Source organism: Betta splendens, chromosome 8 (genome assembly GCF_900634795.4).
Source record: "Betta splendens chromosome 8, fBetSpl5.4, whole genome shotgun sequence".
In the NCBI taxonomy this organism is placed as follows: domain Eukaryota; kingdom Metazoa; phylum Chordata; class Actinopteri; order Anabantiformes; family Osphronemidae; genus Betta; species Betta splendens.
Genome location: NC_040888.2, coordinates 3386344 through 3406150, shown reverse-complemented (window position 1 = coordinate 3406150; position 19807 = coordinate 3386344). Strand labels below are relative to the sequence as shown.

The window sequence follows — 19807 nt, the reverse complement described above, 5'->3', positions numbered from 1 at the left end:
GAATATTTCCATATTTAGCCCAAACACACCCACAAACATGAAGAAACCTTCAGGTTTTAGCAGAGATCAGTCTCTTCTAATGTTTCATGGTGTTTTATTGTTTGATTGTACTGCGACATAGACCCAACCACAGAACATCGATCCAACTATTATAAGTGTTCCTCAACAACTGCAGAGCCTGTGAACAAACAGGAGACAATCCTGAAACACGTTTTATTTTTTACTGGGACGAAGCAGGAGCATCTTTGGATTTGATACAAAGAATAAGACTTAGATGTGTGTTGCTTTGATTGACGTAAGCTGCAGAGCATCACACGCTTATTGCATTAACAACCCTTAGGTTTCAGCAGACAGTAAGAAAACAGAAAACCTCATCACATGCATTTGATCATTTGTTGAAGCTCTGGTTTCCTGGTCAGAACTTCCCCTTCTTCTTCTTCCAGGGTTTCTTTTTGGACTTGGATTCAATGATCAGCTGAGACTGACGCTTCAGCGCCTCCCGTGAGATGATGTCGGCCTCGTCTTCCTCGTCACTCTCCTCCTCTGAGACACAAATGGGACACGTTTAAAACAGTGAAGCAGATTTGGACTCTGTGTGTGTGTGTGTGACTCAGGTCACCTTCGTCGGACAGGTCCTGTCTTTGGTCCTCAGGGAGTTTGACACGAGTGTTGTAAACAGGAAGTTTTCCCTCAATCCTGACATAGAACTGCTCAGACACAAACAGAGCAAAGGCACAATGATGCAGCCCTTTGTTTTCATCATCATTTCTTATCATATCGTACCACAGGCCAGAGCTCATGGAGGAGCTCCATCTCACCTCCTCCTCCTCCATCTCCTTCATAATAGCAGCCAGGTCCTTCTCTTGAAGCTCCTCGCGCAGCAGCCCCAACTTCAGCTCACACTGGGTCATCAGCTCCACAACAAACTCGTCTGAGTCTGGAGACACCTCGGCCGCCAAGTCCTCATTCTGAAGAGAAGTGACGACTGCTGAACTGTTAAAGGTAGATGACTGTATTGTGATGGCTGACGCTGTATTTACCAACGGGAGGTGTTGAAGCTTGTCTGCCAGGTGCTCGATGCCGGATCGGACGGTACCGAGGGTTCTGAGCAGCCAGTCCAAGCGCTCTCTGGCGGCCTCACACCGCTGCTGCTGAGCCGTCAGCTGCTGCTCGCTCTCCTGCAGCGACTGCTGGGTGCTGTGAGACCCACGGGGGACGTTGTTGACAGAGAAACAAGCGTGCGTTCGCCCCACCGCCGCCGCGCACCCGCCTCACCTCGAGGAATTAGCCTCCCCAGAGTACTTCATGTCCTGGAACTGTTGGGTCAGAAGCTCCTTCTGCTGACTCAGCTGCTGCAGCGCCGTCTCGTTCTCTCCCTTCAGCTTCTCCAGCCTCTGATGCGTCTCCTTTTGTGAGATAAAGCGCTCCACCACCTCCTACATGTGGATCACATGGAGATAATTGCATTGACAATGTCTGTAAACAAACCGCCCTCCATAAAGTGTCTGTCTGTCTACGTCCACACGTGTATGTCTGTGACTCCAGTGGCCTCCTTGATCCTTTGGAAGGCGTCCTCAAAGGCAGACGTCGCTTTGTCCTCCTCTCCGGCCATTCTGGTGGTGCTGCGCTGAGGCTCGCTGCTCGGCTCATCTGGCTGCGCAGTCATTCTCTGGGTCTGACGGCAGACGGTAAAAATGCACATGACTCCTTTTAACGCGCATTCTACACACGTTGTTTTACGTGTGGGTATGTGTTTCCATGGCGATCTCACCCTTCTTTCGGCTTTTTCGGCCTGGGCCTTGCGTTCTTCAACCTTTTTCCTGTAGCTGGCTATGATGCTCTCCCTCTCTTTACGCTCCCTGTAGAGCAGCTCCTCCTGCTGCTGTAACTCAATCTGACCAGGAATTGTGGTAAAGAAGCGAGAGAAGAGAGTAAAACTAGGTTCACCAAGGTTCTGTACTTCAGCTGTCGCTCGCTGCTTTTAGTAGTAATCTGACTCCCTTGCTATCAGCACTGAAGGTCACCTTGGCTGCTTCTTTGGAGAGCTGGGCGTCGTGGTTCATGATCTGCAGCTTGCGGTGCTCCTCTGCGTTCTTCAGGATTTCCGCTTCCAGACTGTCCAGCTGGCCTTGGAAAGTCAGACTCTCCTCCTGACACGGTGACAGCGAGGAACGGACCGAGTCAAGTCACCCGGGGGCGAACGTGCCAAGAATGAGGGCAAAATTCTTTTATCAGTGATTGTACCATTAAAAATCACGTTTAAAAAACTTTAAAGAGGCTTCTCATCTCTTTACATTAGATTGTTTCTCATATCTGGGACCTATCTGTGTGGCCATTACCAAAGAAAACCTGAAGCTTCTTTATTTTTGTATGTGAAAGCTATTTTTCATGCACAGTCATTGTTTTAAGTTCATCTGTCTGCATTGTAGTGTACCTCTAAGGTGCCATTCAAACCTGCAAGTGACGTTTGAGTTTCATGTAGTTAGTCGTGATGTTCTCAGCCTCCTTGCACTTGAACTGCGTCTTCTCCAGGCTGTTCTCCAGCGCTCGCAGGTTCTGCAGGCAGACACAAACACCCACCCACTCTGTCAGTACAAGTCCTCAGAGGTGGCGGTGGCCACAGTTTGGACCCTACAGGAGCCCGAACCCACCATGGCCTCCTCCTCCTGCTTCCGAGCACGGGCGTCTGCAGACTGGCCCCCACCGCTGCCGTCTGGCCTCATCCTCCGGTATTCCTTGCTGAGCTCGTCGAGGCGCTGCTGGTACGTCTTAGTGGTGTGCTTCAGGGAATTGAGGCGCTTTATCTTGGACAGTACTCTCCTGTCAAGCGTCGTTTGGGCCTCCTGGCAGGAGGGCAAGGGAAGAAGTGGGTGCATAGACAGCGAGGCTGGATATTCCTCTACGCTCATTCATTCTACCTCACCTTCACTGACATATTGCGGTAAGCATCCTTCTCCAGGCCTCTGTTATGAAAGGCCCCTTTAATGATGTGTTCATCACCCTAAGAGACAAGATGTCAAGAAAGTAAGATATAATATGTTCTAATGCAACTAGAATGAGTTCATTCAACCTACAGCATTAGCCTCTGCCAGTTTCCTGTACAGCCGCTTGTTCTCCTGCCTCAGTTCGACGATGGCGTCTCTGTTCTTCATGATCGTGGTCTGGGAGCTCTCGTAGAAAGCAGTTCTGTCGCCCTCTAGTGGAGACGCGTGGCATTACAGCAAAAACTCACGACCGGAAGAACTGTCTTTACTACTAACGCAACTAAAGTTTATTTATTTATTGCTGGTTAATTAGTAAATTACTAAATTCGTTCAATATGGCAGTTGTCCAGATAAACCTGAATATTTGAAACAGTATATAGGATGGCGTTAGCAAGAACAGTCTAGTGGCTAACTAAGCTAACGCTTCGTGGAAACACACTCACCCAGCAGCTGGATTTTGCGCTGCATCTCCGTGATCTGGTCGTGCAGCGGAGGTTTCACCGTCTCCGGACTGAACGGCATGTTCGAGGCGGCTCCACTCACGGTTACACGCGATTTGGAAGGAAAATGTCCCCGGTGTGGGTTGGTAGCTTCACCCGGGCGGTGCGCTCCTGTATGTGTCCAGTGTTGCCTAGCAACGGTAAACTCATCATGGCCAGGCTGCTGCCATAATAAAAAAACACACCGGACTCGGGTTACTGTACCTGATACCAGTAACAACAACAACAACCATCATCATCATCATCATCATCATCATCATCATCCTCCTGACGCTGTCACATTGGCTTTTCATTGCAGTGTAGTTTTTGTGCAGCTGCTCCACTGCCCTCAGTCACTGTGGCTTCGAGCACAGTAGTAAACAGCAGCATCGGCTGCTGTGAGACTCTTGATCTCCAGGTACTGAGTGCTGCTGGGAACGTTTTCCGTCATGAGGAATCGGCCTTGGAAGGAGCTGCCATAAATGGCAGCATTTTTGCCTGCATCCATCCTCCCGACCCACACCAGAGCTTCTCCTGGTCGCTGCCGTATCCAGTGAATGTAGTAGTCTGTCATGCTGAAACCAGACGTGGCACATGACATCTTCACTGTTTCTCCAGGTCGTTTCACCTCAGGAGGGGACTGATCCAGTCTGATCTCACCAGAAGCTCCTTTAAATGATAAAATGACATCACACATGATGAAAGACAGGCTGATGTTTACAGAACAGGAAATGCAGCATTGTTTCACTCACCGTGGATGAGAGCAAATAGGAAACTCCACACAACAGGATTTTTCATGGTGTAATAAAGGTCGGTCCACTGCTCTGTGGTCGACTTCACACGGTGTTGGTGTTGTTTATAAGGAAGGGTGCGTTTGCATGGACCTCCCTGTGGAGTAAAACAGGAAACATCAGCCACGGACACACTTTCATAACTTGAGTGCAGATGGAAATGAGAAATAATGTCTGTGGCTTCCACCTTTTAGTGGAGCTATAGATATTTATCTGTGATAATAGACTGTAGCTCTATTATGTGTAGCTTGGTTTTGATGCCTCCTGTGAAGTCAGACACAGAAAACAGCACAGACTGAGTTTATAGGTTATATTTAAAATGTGTCAGTTCAAAACTTTAGATCTTAAAAACGTTTAGCCCTTTAAAGCCTTTATAAACTTTACAAAGTCTAACACTCAGTAAAGCTGTAACTATTAATACTGTGATCTACATTGTGGATGTGTATGTTTTCGTGGTTAGTGTCACATGTTCTGTGTATTTGTGCAGGTCTGTCAGTGGTTTGTGTCACTGTGGCTCTAACACGTACACAGTAATAAACTGCTGAGTCCTCAGGGTGCAGGTTCTGTCCTGTTAGTCTCACAGAACCTGTGAGTGTGTGGTAAAAGAACTTGTTCTTCAGAGCATTATTTTGGTAAAAGTCTCCACCTCCCCACCGATGCAAAATCCAGTCCATTGCTTTTCCTTCAGGCTGTCTGATCCAACCTGTTGCATAGCTTTTATCAGTCAGAGAATAACCAGAGACCTGACAGGTGATGCTCAGAGACTGTCCAGGCTGCACAACCAGTGAGTCTGGCTGGATGAGATCAATACTGTCCACACCTGTGGAGACACAGACCAACATTAGCTCCATCATTCATCTGATTGTTCACTGTTTCTAATGTGTTTATTAGTGTGAATCCACTGAAAGCTCCTCACAGGATCCAGCTGCCAACAGCAGCATCACAGCTACAGAGAACATGTTGATGTTGAAGCTGGACTGATGGCAGATCTTCTGTCCTCTCACTCACTCAGACTCTGACTTCACGTCCTTTTGATCAACACCTATTTGCATATTCTCACATTAATAATGAGATTATTTACAAACATTTGAATGCACCGTGTTGTGTTATTTGCATATTGAAGGCAGCAGCTACACAAATCATTCATGTCTGATTTCGACTGTATTATGACCCAAATGTGTCTGATGAAGAGAATAAACTTTTCTTCAACATATTTAACACACTGTCGGACTAATTCAACTAACCCTGACACTGTTTATCCCTTTTCATGTCATGTTTGTGTTTGTGTGACTGTATTTTTGAAGTGAATAGTTTTAGTTGGTGAAGTTCAGGGCATCTGTTGTCTGAGCTCCTCCTCTGGTGGCTCTGTGTTGTTCAGACACTGGAGGGTTTTTGTTCAGCTCCACTGATGCTTTGAGTCACTGTGTGTCTCTGGCACAGTAATAAACAGCAGAGTCTTCAGGCTGCAGGTTCTGTCCGTTTAGAGTCACTGTGTTGCTGGAAGAATCAACACTAATACTGAATTTGTTCTTCAGTGAATCCTTGTAGACTGGAGTACAACCAGCACATGAATATCCCATCCACTCCAGTCCTTTCTGCAGGTTGTCTGATCCAAGCTGTGTAGTAGCTGGTCATAGAATAAGAGACCTGACAGGTGATGGTCAGATGCTGACCTGGCTGCACAGTCACAGAGTCTGGCTGTGTCAGCTGTTCACACTTCACACCTGTTAACAGAGAACAGAAAGGATGTGACCACTTATCAAGTCATAGACATCCATTGACTTCAGTCCAGAGAGACTCACTGGATCCAGCTGCCAACAGCAGCAGCAGAGCTGCAGGAAACATGGTTGATGGAGAAGCAGGTGAACTGACGGGTCAAACCATGTGTCCACTGATCTCTGTCATGATCTCTGCTGTCACATAAATAGAAGTGGGGACGTCAGGTTTTGCATCAACTCCTCCTGGAAGGAGGAGAGAACTGAACTGAAGCTTGATGATGCTTTAAGTTAATAACTTATGACTAGAAATCATCCTAGTTTACACAATTTTTCATGTTAATTTATTGATTTGACATTAACTTTACATGTGTATATTTATGAACCACAATATTATATTCTGACATAAATGACAAGCATGAACCCAAAACATGTTGGTACCTGTTGTCCTGTGATAATGAGCTGCAGGTTAAAACTGTTGTGGCTGCAGTATTTGTGCAGGTGTGTCGGTGGTTTGTGTCACTGTGGAGCGACGTACGCAGTAATAAACAGCTGAATCCTCCGTCTTCAGACTGTTCATCTGCAGATACAGCTGCTGTTTGCCGTTGTTTCTGGAGGAAATGAATCGTCCTTGAACTGACTGAGAGTAATAGTTGCTGTCACCATCATCAGTAACAATCCACTCCAGGCCTTTTCCAGGAGCCTGTCTGATCCAGGCCATCCAGTAGTTGATGAGTGTGAAGCCAGAGGTCGTACAGGTCAGTCTGTGGGATTCTCCAGGTCTTTTCACTGCTGGTTCAGATTCTGTCAGAGTCTGAGCATCAGCACCTGTTAAACCAAAAGGAAATCATCAGCTACAGTGAGTCTTCATCGCTTTAAAACATCCTACACTCTGCTGGTCTTCACCTGCACAGCAGAGAGTCAACAGCAGCAGCCCTGTCCTGAACTCCATCATGGTGTGTGTCCACTGCTCTGTCATCGTCTCTACTCACTAATAAGTAGACGACCAAGTGTTTTGCATTGACTCCTCCTCACAAAGAGGATAAAGTCTGACTGGACTTTTAATATTGGTGTAGTCTCATAAAACCCACAGTATGATCATCTCTATTCATCATTTATCATAAATCAAATAATAAAAACAAAATAATGATTTTGACTTTTATTTGACGTTAACTGAACAGGTGCAGTGACATTTCTGCACATCATTTAAAGATTCTCTGAATCGTGTTGGTTTCTGTGTTTTTGTGCAGGTCTGTATCACTGTGAGGCCACACGTGAACAGTAATAAACAGCTGAGTCCTCAGGCTGCAGGTTCTGTCCTCGTATCGTCACTGTGCTCGCAGACGTGTCTCTGCTGCAGCTGAACTTGTTCTTCAGAGCATTATTGTAAGATAAACTACCGTCATACCACACAGTTGAAATCCACTCCAGGGCTTTTCCTTCACGCTGTCTGATCCAACCTGTTGCATAGCTGTTATCAGTCAGAGAATAACCAGAGACCTGACAGGTGATGCTCAGAGACTGTCCAGGCTGCACAACCAGTGAGTCTGGCTGGATTAGATCAATACTGTCCACACCTGTGGAGACACAGACCAACATTAGCTCCATCATTCATCTGATTGTTCAGTGTTTCTAATGTGTTTATTAGTGTGAATCCACTGAAAGCTCCTCACAGGATCCAGCTGCCAACAGCAGCATCACAGCTACAGAGAACATGTTGATGTTGAAGCTGGACTGATGGCAGATCTTCTGTCCTCTCACTCACTCAGACTCTGACTTCACGTCCTTATATTCAACACGTATTTGCATAGATTTGCATATTGTGGTATTAATAATGAATACAAGGTGAAAAAATAATTTAAATAATTTAAAAATATTTTTAAGCACTGTTTTGTGTTGTTTGCAAATTAATACATGTGTGATTTAGTAAACCGTTAAAACAGAAAGTATTGTTTGGAAAAGAGGAAGTCCTGTTGTTTCTGTACGACTCTCCTGTTACTGTGTCTCACTGTGTCTCTGACACAGTAATAAACTGCTGTGTCCTCAGTCTTTAGACTGTTCATCTGCAGATAGATTTTACTGCTGGAGTCGTCTCTGGAGATGGTGAATCGACCCTGGACTGACTGGGAGTAATAGATATGTGTACTGGATGTGTGCATCAAAGCCATCCACTCCAGGCCTTCACCAGGAGCCTTTCTGACCCAGTTCCACACTGAGCTTCCAAAGCTGAATCCAGATGTGGTGCAGGTGAGTTTGTGGGACTCCCCTGGATTTTTAACTGCTGGCTCAGACTCTGTTATGGACCAAGCTTCAGCAGCAGCTGAACAAAGAGAAGGAGCAGGCAGAATGGGAACCTGCTGCAGGCCATGCTGAGAGTGTGTTAGTTTGTCCTCTAACCATGAATCCCTTTAAATACTGCGTGATATGAACTGGATCTGTGTGTGTTGACAGGAAGCTCCTCCTACATCGCTTCTGATTTTAAAGTCAAATTCACTAAACACGTCTCAACCTGAAGCAAATCAGCATTTAGACAATAGGAAAAGCTCAAATAAATTAATACAAACCTGTAGCATTTATCTCTCAAACGCCAACGTGCTCAACACATCAACATGTTCAATGCAACAAAGAAAAATGGACCGTTTAGACGGAGGAAGACAGAACTGACAGAACTACACAAAGTATTTGTGTTTCATTGTATTATGACCCGACTGTATCTACGAAAGAGAATAGACTTTTTCTTCAGCATATTTAACAAATTGTCTGGTAAATATTACTAACCCAGACACTGTTTAGCTCTTTTCATTTTATGATTGAAGTGAATAGTTTCAGTTGACATTCTGGTGAAGTTCAGGGCATCTGTTGTCTGAGGGCTCCTCCTCTGGTGGCTCTGTGTTGTTCAGACACTGGAGGGTTTTCGTTCAGCTCCACTGATGCTTTGAGTCACTGTGTGTCTCTGGCACAGTAATAAACAGCAGAGTCTTCAGGCTGCAGGTTCTGCCCGTTTAGAGTCACTGTGTTGCTGGAAGCATCAACATCAATGGTGAATTTGTTCTTCAGTGAATCTTTGTAGTAAGAGCCTCCAGTGTATCTCATCCCGATCCACTCCAGTCCTTTCCCTGCAGGTTGTCTGATCCAAGCTGTCCAGTAGCTGGTCACAGAATAAGAGACCTGACAGGTGACGGTCAGACGCTGACCTGGCTGCACAGTCACAGAGTCTGGCTGTGTCAGCTGTTCACACTTCACACCTGGTAAAGTAAACACACATTGTCTGTCAAACGAGTCATATCTGCTGCAAATGAAAAGCAGTGATGAAGAATCAGACTTACAGGTTCCAGCTGCCAACAGCAGCAGCACAGTGAGAGGAAACATGCTTAATGTTTATGCTGAACGTCCGACTGTCTGCTCAGGTTTTTAAACCTCAGGAGTAAAATATTGCATTTGCATAAACAGTCACATGGATGTGGATTTTAAATTCAGTGGTATTGATTGTTGCTAGTGGTTTTAGTTACAGTAATAACAACTGGGACAAGATTTACTTGTCTTAAACTTTAGATTACATGCATGGAAACAATAAAGCAATTTTTAATGACTTGAAGATATTATTAACAACAATATGTATTTATTTGTTTTAAAGAGTCGTTTGTGATGTGATTGGACACTAGGGTTCGTGAGTGTTCTGTAAGTTTTTCTATAGATTCTCCACCAACTTCAGTCACTGTGGGTCTCGAGCACAATAATAAACAGCAGAATCTTCCGTCTTCAGACTGTTGATCTGCAGATACAGCTGCTGTTTGCTCTCGTCTCTGGAGACGGTGAACCGGCCTTGCACTGAGTGACAGTAGTATTTGCTGCCACCGCTAGCGTGGGCAGCGATCCACTCCAGGCCTTTACCAGGAGCCTGTCGGACCCAGTGCATCCACCAGCTGCTGACAGAAAAGCCTGTCACTGTACAGGTCAGCGTGTGGGATTCTCCAGGGTTTCTAAACACGGGCTGAGATCGTGTGAGAGTCTGAGCATCAACGCCTGAAAACACAATAGATACAATGAGCGCCTTGAGGCAGTAAAGTTTTAAAGACGTCGTCCTCAGCGTTCACCTGCCCAGCAGAGCGTTAGCAGCAGCAGCCCTGTCCTTTGGTCCATCATGGTGAAGTGTGTCCACTCCCATCCTCTCTGCAGACAGATAAGTAGAGGTGGAGGACGGGGGCGTTTGCATTGGTCCCTCCTCACAGGAAGGAGAGAGAGGAGTCTATACAGCTGAGACCAGAGTAGAAGAGTAATGATCATGTTTGTTGAAAAGAAGATTCTGAAAAGTAGCTCAGGATTATGATTCAGTTGACAAATCTGTTAATAGATAGATTGAAGATCATTTTTATATTTGCAAATTAAAAAGAGAAGAAGAAAAGCTGAGTTAGTAGAAAGTGAAATACTGTTTCAACATGATGATTGATGCTGAAGCTGTTTGTCTTTTCTGTCTCTTTTTTTCTCACACGCTTTATTTAATTTCATGTGAATTAGCTGTGAACTTGTCGTTCTGACCTTCAGGTCATGGAACCACACGCTTCACTGATCCTCCTCCTCAGCTGAGTGTGGACTGGTTTTTGTACAGCTTTGTGGTCTCTTGTGTCTCTGTGGCTCTCGTGCACAATAATAAACTGCTGAATCTTCCTGTTTCAGGCTCTTTGCCTGTAAATAAACCTGGTTTGTAGACGTGTCTTTGCTGATGGAGAACTGGCCTTGGAGCCTCTGGGCGAATATTGTGCCAGTTCCACTATCGATGCGTCCGATCCATTCCAGGCCTTTTCCCGGCTCCTGACGGATCCAGTGCAGCCATTCAAGAGGAAGTCCTTGTACTTTACAGGACAGCGTGACGGACTCTCCAGGTCTGCTGACCACCGGCTGTGAGGAGGTGAGGGACTGGCCCTGAACAGCTGATGGAGACACACGCTTTAGACCACGAGAGCCTGCAGAGACCTGCTGGATTCTGGCTCCACTCACCTGAAATAAGAGCCAAGAAGAGGAGACTCTGTACAACCGTCATGGTGATAACGTGGCTGAGGCTGCAACTGCAAAGGCCCCAAAGCATCAGCGATGTTTATATCGTATACTGTGTGTAGGAAGAATGGGCGGAGACGATGCAGCGCTGTGGATTTGCATTTTGTATCCAGATGAGGTTTAAAGATGAAGTAAGTTGGATAAACATTACAGAGAAGAACAGTGGGAAACAAAAAAAGGCAATTGTGTTTAGTGTTTCTCAGTGTTGACATGTGCAAATGCTGTTTTCAACGTTTCAGTAATCCATAATAGTTTATCTAATTCATAAACAAATTCAAAATCGCAGTATTTAACCCAGCCCTCAATTCAATTCAATTCAATTCAATTCAATTCAATTCAATTCAATTCAATTCAATTCAATTCAATTCAATTCAATTCAATTCAATTCAATTCAATTCAATTCAATTCAATTCAATTCAATTCAATTCATTTCAATTATATAGCGCCAAATCAACACATAATCCAATACACTCACCTGAAACTAGATAAAAATGGAGAAGTGAAACCAGCTGGACTGATGAAGAGGAGAGCAACACGTGCACTGACTGACCTCTAGTGTCTGTAGAGGAACACAGCGTTTCCACCACCTCTGACCAGTCGCTGCTCAGTGAGAATCCACATACCGCTAAACCACAAAGCTAAAACGTGTTTCCTTTCTACTGTATTATGATCCAAATGTGTTTAATAAAGACAAAAGAAAACTTTTCTTTAATATATCTACTCATCTAACAAACCCGGAACCTGCCCAGCAGACATTTCAACGTTGTATCATGCTGTAGTGGATTGTAGTCAGTCCGACTTTGTCAGCTGTTCACAATCACACTTGCTAAAAAAAATTAGGCAAATGAAGTTAGGTTTCAGAACAAAGAATTTAGACTAAACAACTACAGAGACTCATAGGATCCAGCTGCCAACAGCAGCAGCAGAGTCACAGTGAACATGATCTCTGTTGTGACTAATCCTCCTTAAACCCACAGTGTCGTATCAGGGTCTATATATATTGGATATATATGTCTTTATATCTGTGTCTGGGTTTGCATAGAGTCATGAGAGCAGGAGGTCACGTGGGTTCTGGTCCATTTGGAGCCTTATTATTGGTCTGGAAATAGCAGTTCATTGGCTAATTGATTGTTCTCATTTCTGATCATGTTTCAATTTTAGCATTTATACAAAAAGCCTATTTAAACATTGTGATTCAGTTCAGTTCGACCTGGTAGGAGTGAAATAAACTCTATACATTGTTTATGTATGTGTTACTTTTACTGTAGGTAAAAGCAGAAGTTCAATTTCAGTTTCTGAAATGTTATTTTAATTATAAGGATATTTCACCCTCCTCTGTTATTTAAATGCATATATTTAATATTATTGTTTTTATTTGTGACTTTGCTGATACTGTACTTAATAGCAGTAAAGTACTAATTCATATCAGTACTGTGGGATTTTGTACAGCTGCTCCAACAGCTTCAGTCACTGTGTCTTTGGCACAGTAATAAACTGCAGAGTCGTCTGTTTTCAGGCTGTTCATCTGCAGATACACCTGTTTTTTGTTGTTGTTTCTGGAGACGGTGAACCGGCCTTTAACTGACTCAGAGTAGTAGATGCTGCCACTGTCATGGGTGATAGTAGAGATCCATTCCAGTCCTTTTCCAGAAGCCTGTCTGATCCAGGCCATCCAGTTGCCACCAAAGTTAAACCCAGAAGCTGTGCAGGTCAGTGTGTGGGATTCTCCAGGTCTTTTAACTGCTGGTTCAGATTCAGTCAGAATCTGAGCATCAACACCTGTGAGACAAAAAAATTAAACCTCATCCACAGTAATAACTAGCATCAGATCAGTTTATCTTAGAGTGAATAAATGTATTCACCTGCCAAACAGACAGTTAAGAGCAGCAGGCCTGTCCTGTGGTCCATCATGGTGAACTGTTCTCTTCATCCTTGGAGCAGAGGAATAAGTAGAGGTGGAAGACATCTGTGTTTGCATTGTCTCCTCCTCACTGAGCAGAACGGAAACAGGTATGAATATATATGAACACGGGCCTTGATATGTGTCACCCTGGACTTATCATCAGAACCATTCATTATAAACCTGCCACTCAGCTACTGGTTTCTTGCTGTGGATGGATCAGTAAGTCAGTGAAGACGTCTCTGCTCTGTTTAAAAGACTGATAAAAAGTTTTCAATAGGAGGGCGGTAGTCGGTAATAAAATAAACTTTTTCACAATAAAAACAATAATTCTAAAACTGAGAAATTCAGTAGAAATACATGTTTATGAATTGTATTTATTACAAGCAGTGTGAGAAAATTGAACGTTCCTTTTATCTTTCATAGTGAGATGGTACTGTAATGTGTAGAGTGACTTGTGCGGTTCCAGTTTTTGTCGAGGTCTGTCAGTGGTTTGTGTCACTGTGGAGCAACGTACACAGTAATAAACAGCTGAGTCCTCAGGCTGCAGGTTCTGTCCTCGTATCGTCACTGTTTTAGCAGATGTGTCTCTGCTGTAGCTGAACTTGTTTGTCAAAACAGAGTTTTGACGGAGAGTACCACCACCCCACTGGTGGGAAATCCAGTCCAGGGCTTTTCCTTCACGCTGTCTGATCCAACCTGTTGCATAGCTGCTATCAGTCAGAGAATAACCAGAGACCTGACAGGTGATGCTCAGAGACTGTCCAGGCTGCACAACCAATGAGTCTGGCTGGATGAGATCAATACTGTCCACACCTGTGGAGACACAGACCAACATTAGCTCCATCATTCATCTGATTGTTCAGTGTTTCTAATGTGTTTATTAGTGTGAATCCACTGAAAGCTCCTCACAGGATCCAGCTGCCAACAGCAGCATCACAGCTACAGAGAACATGTTGATGTTGAAGCTGGACTGATGGCAGATCTTCTGTCCTCTGACTCACTCAGGCTCTGACTTCATGTCCTTTTGATCAAGGCATATTTGCATATTCTTGCCTTAATATTGAGATTATTTACAAACATTTGAATGCACTGTGTTGTGTTATCTGCATTGCATTGCGTTATATGCAATGCATATTAAAGGAAGCGGCTATGCTGAATAATAAGTCTGTGCTTTGAAAAAACTATTTGTTTTAAAACTGAAAACATTGTTTGGAAAAGAGGAAGTTCTGTACAGTAGTTTGTTTGACTGTATTTTTGAAATGAATAGTTTTAGTTGGTGAAGTTCAGGGCATCTGTTGTCTGAGGGCTCCTCCTCTGGTGGCTCTGTGTTGTTCAGACACTGGAGGGTTTTTGTTCAGCTCCACTGATGCTTTGAGTCACTGTGTGTCTCTGGCACAGTAATAAACAGCAGAGTCTTCAGGCTGCAGGTTCTGCCCGTTTAGAGTCACTGTGTTTCTGGAGGAGTCCAGGTCGATGCTGAACTTGCTCTTCAGTGAATCCTTGTAGTAGGTGCTGCTACCAACTCTCATCCCGATCCACTCCAGTCCTTTCCCTGCAGGTTGTCTGATCCAAGCTGTCCAGTAGCTGGTCACAGAATAAGAGACCTGACAGGTGAGGGTCAGACGCTGACCTGGCTGCACAGTCACAGAGTCTGGCTGTGTCAGCTGTTCACACTTCACACCTGTTAACAGAGAACAGAAAGTATGTGACCACTTATCAAATCATAGACATCCATTGACTTCAGTCCAGAGAGACTCACTGGATCCAGCTGCCAACAGCAGCAGCAGAGCTGCAGGAAACATGGTTGATGGAGAAGCAGGTGAACTGACGGGTCAAACCATGTGTCCACTGATCTCTGTCATGATCTCTGCTGTCACATAAATAGAAGTGGGGACGTCAGGTTTTGCATCAACTCTTCCTGGAAGGAGGAGAGAACTGAACTGAATATTGATGATGCTTCAAGTTAATAAGTTATTCGAGAAATAATCATAGAATGGTTTATTATTTAATTGGCATATTTGAAGTTTTCTGAATGTACTTGAACAAGTCAGTGCTGTGACACCATTGCACATTATTTAAAAGCAGATTCCCTGAGTCCTGTTGGTTTTTGAGTATTTCTGCAGGTCTGTGTCACTGGACTGTGGAGAGAATGTGATTAAGAATAAATGATGGAAAAGAAACATATAAAGAAAAACATTTGACATGTGATGAGTCTTTAGAGCAGACAATGAGGTGGTTGTAGCCAACAATCATCAGACACCAGTGAGTTCATTGTTTCTTTGTGGGTCATGCAGGGGTTGTGTTTTTGTACAGCGTCCGTGTCTCTTGTGTCACTGTGTGTCATTGGCACAGTAATAAACTGCAGAGTCGTCTGTTTTCAGGCTGTTCATCTGCAGAAACACCTGGCTTTGGCTGTTGTCTCTGGAGACGGTGAACCGGCCTTTAACTGACTCAGAGTAGTAGATGGTGCCACCGCCATTACTGATCCATGCGATCCACTCCAGTCCTTTTCCAGCAGCCTGTCTGATCCAAGCAGCATAAATAGCACCACCAAAGCCTGAATAAGTGCAGGTCAGTCTGTGGGATCCTCCAGGTGTTTTAACCACTGGTTCAGACTGAGTCAGTGTTTGACCATCAGTTCCTACAGAAACAGACAAAGATCATTATTGTTCCTACCGTCTCCACACTTTAATATGTTTGAGAGAAAGAAACCTGTTTGGTTCTTACCAGACGAGTTAATGAACAGAAGAAGAGCCACAACCAGATATTGAGGTCTGATCATGGTGAAGCCAAATGTCTGATCTACTGCAGGTTCAGCTCCTGTACGTCAGTCTGTGCTCATATACGAACAACATGTGGGAGTTTTGCATCGACTCCACCTCAGAGATAAACGTGAGAGCAGTCTGTTGTGATCAAAGCCCACTGGGATGATGTTTGTGGAGTGAAGGCTGTGGATGTGGAAACAGGTAGAAATGTTGGATCTGATGGAAAACTGTCAGAAGGAAAAAAAACGGAGGAATTCGTAAACACTGAAAAAGAAGGTTAATGTAGTTCATGTGACTTAGGTGGGAGACGAGAGAAAACAGGAAAGTGAAGCATTTGTTTTACTGACTTTTATCATATATGAATAAAAATACTAGAATAATGAACAAATAATATTTATGATGACATTTCTTCACAATATTTCTGGGTTATTCAACCACAGTCGTTCATGAATGTTGCATCACTGGTAACTGATCTGAACCCACTCATGGTCTGAGGGCGCCCCCTCTGCTGGTCATGTTACAACAGTTTAGTCGCAGCAGTTTTTGTTCAGGTCTGCAACCTGGTTGTGTAACTGTTAAGATCCGTGAGAGCAGGAGGTCACATGGGTTCTGGTCCATTTGAAGCCTTATTGGTCTGAAAATGGCAGTTCATTGACTTAATTGACTCTTCTTATCATTGATTATGCTTTTTGTGACAATTATACAAAAATCCCATTTCAATACAGTATATTAGAGTAGAGCATGGGTTTGGGGAGCTGAAGGTCTCAGGTTCAAATCCCACCAGAGCACCAAGTGTGTCCTTGAGTAAGACACTTTGCACTGTGGCAGTCGACTGCCCCCTCAGGGCATGGGTTAAATGCAGAGAATAATTTCCCCAATGTGGATCAATAAAGTTCAATCATTATGAAGTTCAATCATATGGTTTAGTTAATTTCGACCTGGTAGCAGTGAAATGAACTCTATACAGGTACATTACACCTGAAAGTATATTTTTAATATTCATTGTTTTTATTTGTGTCTTTGTCTGTTGATAAATGTCACATTCATTTAAACATTATATTAAGTCTAAATATGTCATATTTACTGACAAAGTTCTTAAAATATTAAATCACATGCAACATGTGTAGTTAATAACAGTAAAGTACTAGTTCATATGAGTACCATAGGTTTTTGTACAGATACTTCACCCACTTCAGTCACTGTGTGAATCGTGCACAATAATAAACAGCTGAATCCTCTGTCTTCAGACTGTTCATCTGCAGATACAGCTGCTGTTTGCCGTTGTTTCTGGAGGAAGTAAAACGGCCTTGGACTGACTGAGAGTAATAGTTGCCTCCACCGTCATCAGCAACAATCCACTCCAGGCCTTTTCCAGGAGCCTGTCTGATCCAGGCCATCCAGTAGTTGCTGAGTGTGAAGCCAGAGGTCGTACAGGTCAGTCTGTGGGATTCTCCAGGTCTTTTCACTGCTGGTTCAGATTCAGTCAGAGTCTGAGAATCAGCACCTGTTAAACCAAAAGGAAATCATCAGCTACAGTGAGTCTTCATTGCTTTAAAACATCCTACACTCTGCTGGTCTTCACCTGCACAGCAGAGAGTCAACAGCAGCAGCCCTGTCCTGAACTCCATCATGGTGTGTGTCCACTGCTCTGTCATCGTCTCTACTCACTAATAAGTAGACGACCAAGTGTTTTGCATTGACTCCTCCTCACAAAGAGGTTAAAGTGTGACTGGACTTTTAAAATTGGTGTAGTCTCATAAAACCCACAGCATGATCATCTTTATTCATCATTTATCATAAATAAAATAATCAAACAAAACAATGACTGACTTTTATTTGAATTTAACTGAACAGGTGCTGTGACATCTCTGCACATAATTTAAAGATTTACTGAGTTGTGTTGGTTTCTGTGTTTTTGTGCAGGTCTGTATCACTGTGAGGCCACACGTGAACAGTAATAAACAGCTGAGTCCTCAGGCTGCAGGTTCTGTCCTCGTATCGTCACTGTGCTCGCAGACGTGTCTCTGCTGCAGCTGAACTTGTTCTTCAGAGCATTATTGTAAGATAAACTACCGTCATACCACACAGTTGAAATCCACTCCAGGGCTTTTCCTTCACGCTGTCTGACCCAACCTGTTGCATAGCTGCTATCAGTCAGAGAATAACCAACATTAGCTCCATCATTTATCTGATTGTTCAGTGTTTCTAATGTGTTTATTAGTGTGAATCCACTGAAAGCTCCTCACAGGATCCAGCTGCCAACAGCAGCATCACAGCTACAGAGAACATGTTGATGTTGAAGCTGGACTGATGGCAGATCTTCTGTCCTCTCACTCACTCAGACTCTGACTTCACGTCCTTATATTCAACACATATTTGCATAGATTTGCATATTGTGGTATTAATAATGAATACAAGGTGAAAAAATAATTTAAATAATTTAAAAATATTTTTAAGCACTGTCTTGTGTTGTTTGCAAATTAATACATGTGTGATTTAGTAAACCGTTAAAACAGAGTATTGTTTGGAAAAGAGGAAGTCCTGTTGTTTCTGTACGACTCTCCTGTTACTGTGTCTCACTGTGTCTCTCGCACAGTAATAAACTGCTGTGTCCTCAGTCTTCAGACTGTTCATCTGCAGATAGATTTTACTGCTGGAGTCGTCTCTGGAGATGGTGAATCGACCCTGGACTGACTGGGAGTAATAGATAGGTGTACTGGATGTGTGCACCAAAGCCATCCACTCCAGGCCTTCACCAGGAGCCTTTCTGACCCAGGTCCACACTGAGCTTCCAAAGCTGAATCCAGATGTGGTGCAGGTGAGTTTGTGGGACTCCCCTGGGTTTTTAACTGCTGGCTCAGACTCTGTTATGGGCCAAGCTTCAGCAGCAGCTGAAACAAAGAGAAGGAGCAGACAGACTGGGAACCTGCTGCAGGCCGTGCTGAGAGTGTGTTAGTTTGTCCTCTAACCATGAATCCCTTTAAATACTGTGTGATATGAACTGGATCTGTGTTTGTTGACAGGAAGCTCCTCCTACATCGCTTCTGATTTTAAAGTCAAATTCACTGTGAGCACGTCTCAACCTGAAGCAAATCAGCATTTAGACAATAGGAAAAGCTCAAATAAATTAATACAAACCTGTAGCATTTATCTCTCAAACGCCAACGTGCTCAACACATCAACATGTTCAATGCAACAAAGAAAAATGGACCGTTTAGACGGAGGAAGACAGAACTGACAGAACTACACAAAGTATTTGTGTTTCATTGTATTATGACCTGACTGTATCTACGAAAGAGAATAGACTTTTCTTCAGCATATTTAACAAATTGTCTGGTAAATATTACTAACCCAGACACTGTTTAGCTCTTTTCATTTTATGATTGAAGTGAATAGTTTCAGTTGACATTTTGGTGAAGTTCAGGGCATCTGTTGTCTGAGGGCTCCTCCTCTGGTGGCTCTGTGTTGTTCAGACACAGGAGGGTTTTTGTTCAGCTCCACTGATGCTTTAAGTCACTGTGTGTCTCTGGCACAGTAATAAACAGCAGAGTCAGGCTGCAGGTTCTGTCCGTTTAGAGTCACTGTGTTGCTGGAAGCATCAACATCAATGGTGAATTTGTTCTTCAGTGAATCTTTGTAGCGAGAGCCTCCAGTGCATCTCATCCCGATCCACTCCAGTCCTTTCCCTGCAGGTTGTCTGATCCAAGCTGTCCAGTAGCTGGTCACAGAATAAGAGACCTGACAGGTGAGGGTCAGACGCTGACCTGGCTGCACAGTCACAGAGTCTGGCTGTGTCAGCTGTTCACACTTCACACCTGGTAAAGTAAACACACAATGACTGTCAAATGATTCATATCTGCTGCAAATGAAAAGCGGTGATGAAGAATCAGACTTACAGGTTCCAGCTGCCAACAGCAGCAGCACAGTGAGAGGAAACATGCTTAATGTTTATGCTGAACGTCCGACTGTCTGCTCAGGTTTTTAAACCTCAGGAGTAAAATACTGGATTTGCATAAACAGTCACATGGATGTGGATTTTAAATTCAGTGGTATTGATTGTTGCTAGTGGTTTTAGTTACAGTAATAACGACTGGGACAAGATTTACTTGTCTTAAACT

General features: G+C 43.9%; 2 protein-coding genes and 7 gene segments (V, D, J or C); all 9 read right to left on the bottom strand.

Moving 5' to 3' along the window:
• The window catches only part of LOC114860813 (uncharacterized), a 34929-nt gene extending 28797 nt beyond the window's left edge, over positions 1-6132 (bottom strand). The window contains 3 exon segments of the mRNA XM_055511039.1: positions 5682-5855; positions 5857-5978; positions 6057-6132. Of these exon segments, the coding sequence (XP_055367014.1) occupies positions 5682-5855; positions 5857-5978; positions 6057-6099 (339 nt within the window). The 5' untranslated portion in view covers positions 6100-6132.
• Positions 195-3564, bottom strand: LOC114860824 (outer dynein arm-docking complex subunit 3-like). Its single transcript, XM_029159740.3, has 13 exons — positions 3428-3564; positions 3075-3196; positions 2924-3001; positions 2652-2843; positions 2455-2556; positions 2025-2150; positions 1772-1894; positions 1526-1675; positions 1276-1436; positions 1041-1197; positions 819-968; positions 620-707; positions 195-543 (listed from the first exon to the last, which is right to left on the bottom strand). Exons 1-13 carry the CDS (start codon positions 3504-3506, stop codon positions 416-418), a joined length of 1656 nt encoding a protein of 551 aa, XP_029015573.1. The 5' UTR covers positions 3507-3564; the 3' UTR covers positions 195-415.
• Positions 3797-4357, bottom strand: LOC121202409 (immunoglobulin heavy variable 1-3-like). The segment is given in 2 exon segments: positions 3797-4132; positions 4216-4357. Coding segments are annotated over 2 exon segments (366 nt in total).
• Positions 6133-6438: 306 nt separating the features above from the next.
• On the bottom strand, positions 6439-6924 carry LOC129604492 (Ig heavy chain V region 6.96-like). The segment is given in 2 exon segments: positions 6439-6797; positions 6876-6924. Coding segments are annotated over 2 exon segments (408 nt in total).
• A 1897-nt stretch (positions 6925-8821) lies between these two features.
• LOC114850538 (Ig heavy chain V region 5A-like) lies at positions 8822-9343 on the bottom strand. The segment is given in 2 exon segments: positions 8822-9214; positions 9296-9343. Coding segments are annotated over 2 exon segments (348 nt in total).
• Positions 9344-9681: 338 nt separating this feature from the next.
• Positions 9682-10213, bottom strand: LOC114850596 (immunoglobulin heavy variable 3-53-like). The segment is given in 2 exon segments: positions 9682-9992; positions 10064-10213. Coding segments are annotated over 2 exon segments (360 nt in total).
• A 174-nt stretch (positions 10214-10387) lies between these two features.
• Positions 10388-11022, bottom strand: LOC114850601 (immunoglobulin heavy variable 1-24-like). The segment is given in 2 exon segments: positions 10388-10897; positions 10965-11022. Coding segments are annotated over 2 exon segments (411 nt in total).
• A 3261-nt stretch (positions 11023-14283) lies between these two features.
• Positions 14284-14816, bottom strand: LOC114860856 (Ig heavy chain V region 5A-like). The segment is given in 2 exon segments: positions 14284-14605; positions 14684-14816. Coding segments are annotated over 2 exon segments (348 nt in total).
• A 4261-nt stretch (positions 14817-19077) lies between these two features.
• On the bottom strand, positions 19078-19729 carry LOC121202412 (Ig heavy chain V region 186-1-like). The segment is given in 2 exon segments: positions 19078-19504; positions 19586-19729. Coding segments are annotated over 2 exon segments (345 nt in total).
• Positions 19730-19807: the final 78 nt, after the last annotated feature.

Bases quoted from the DNA above. Each gene is read 5' to 3' on its own strand.
- LOC114860824 (XM_029159740.3), bottom strand. From the start codon at position 3,506: ATGCCGTTCAGTCCGGAGACGGTGAAACCTCCGCTGCACGACCAGATC. The intron at 2,151-2,454 runs GTTTGAATGGCA...TCACCGTGTCAG, and splicing joins AACTCAAACGTCACTTGCAG to GAGGAGAGTCTGACTTTCCA. The intron at 1,676-1,771 runs GTGAGATCGCCA...GTCTGCCGTCAG, and splicing joins CCGAAAAAGCCGAAAGAAGG to ACCCAGAGAATGACTGCGCA.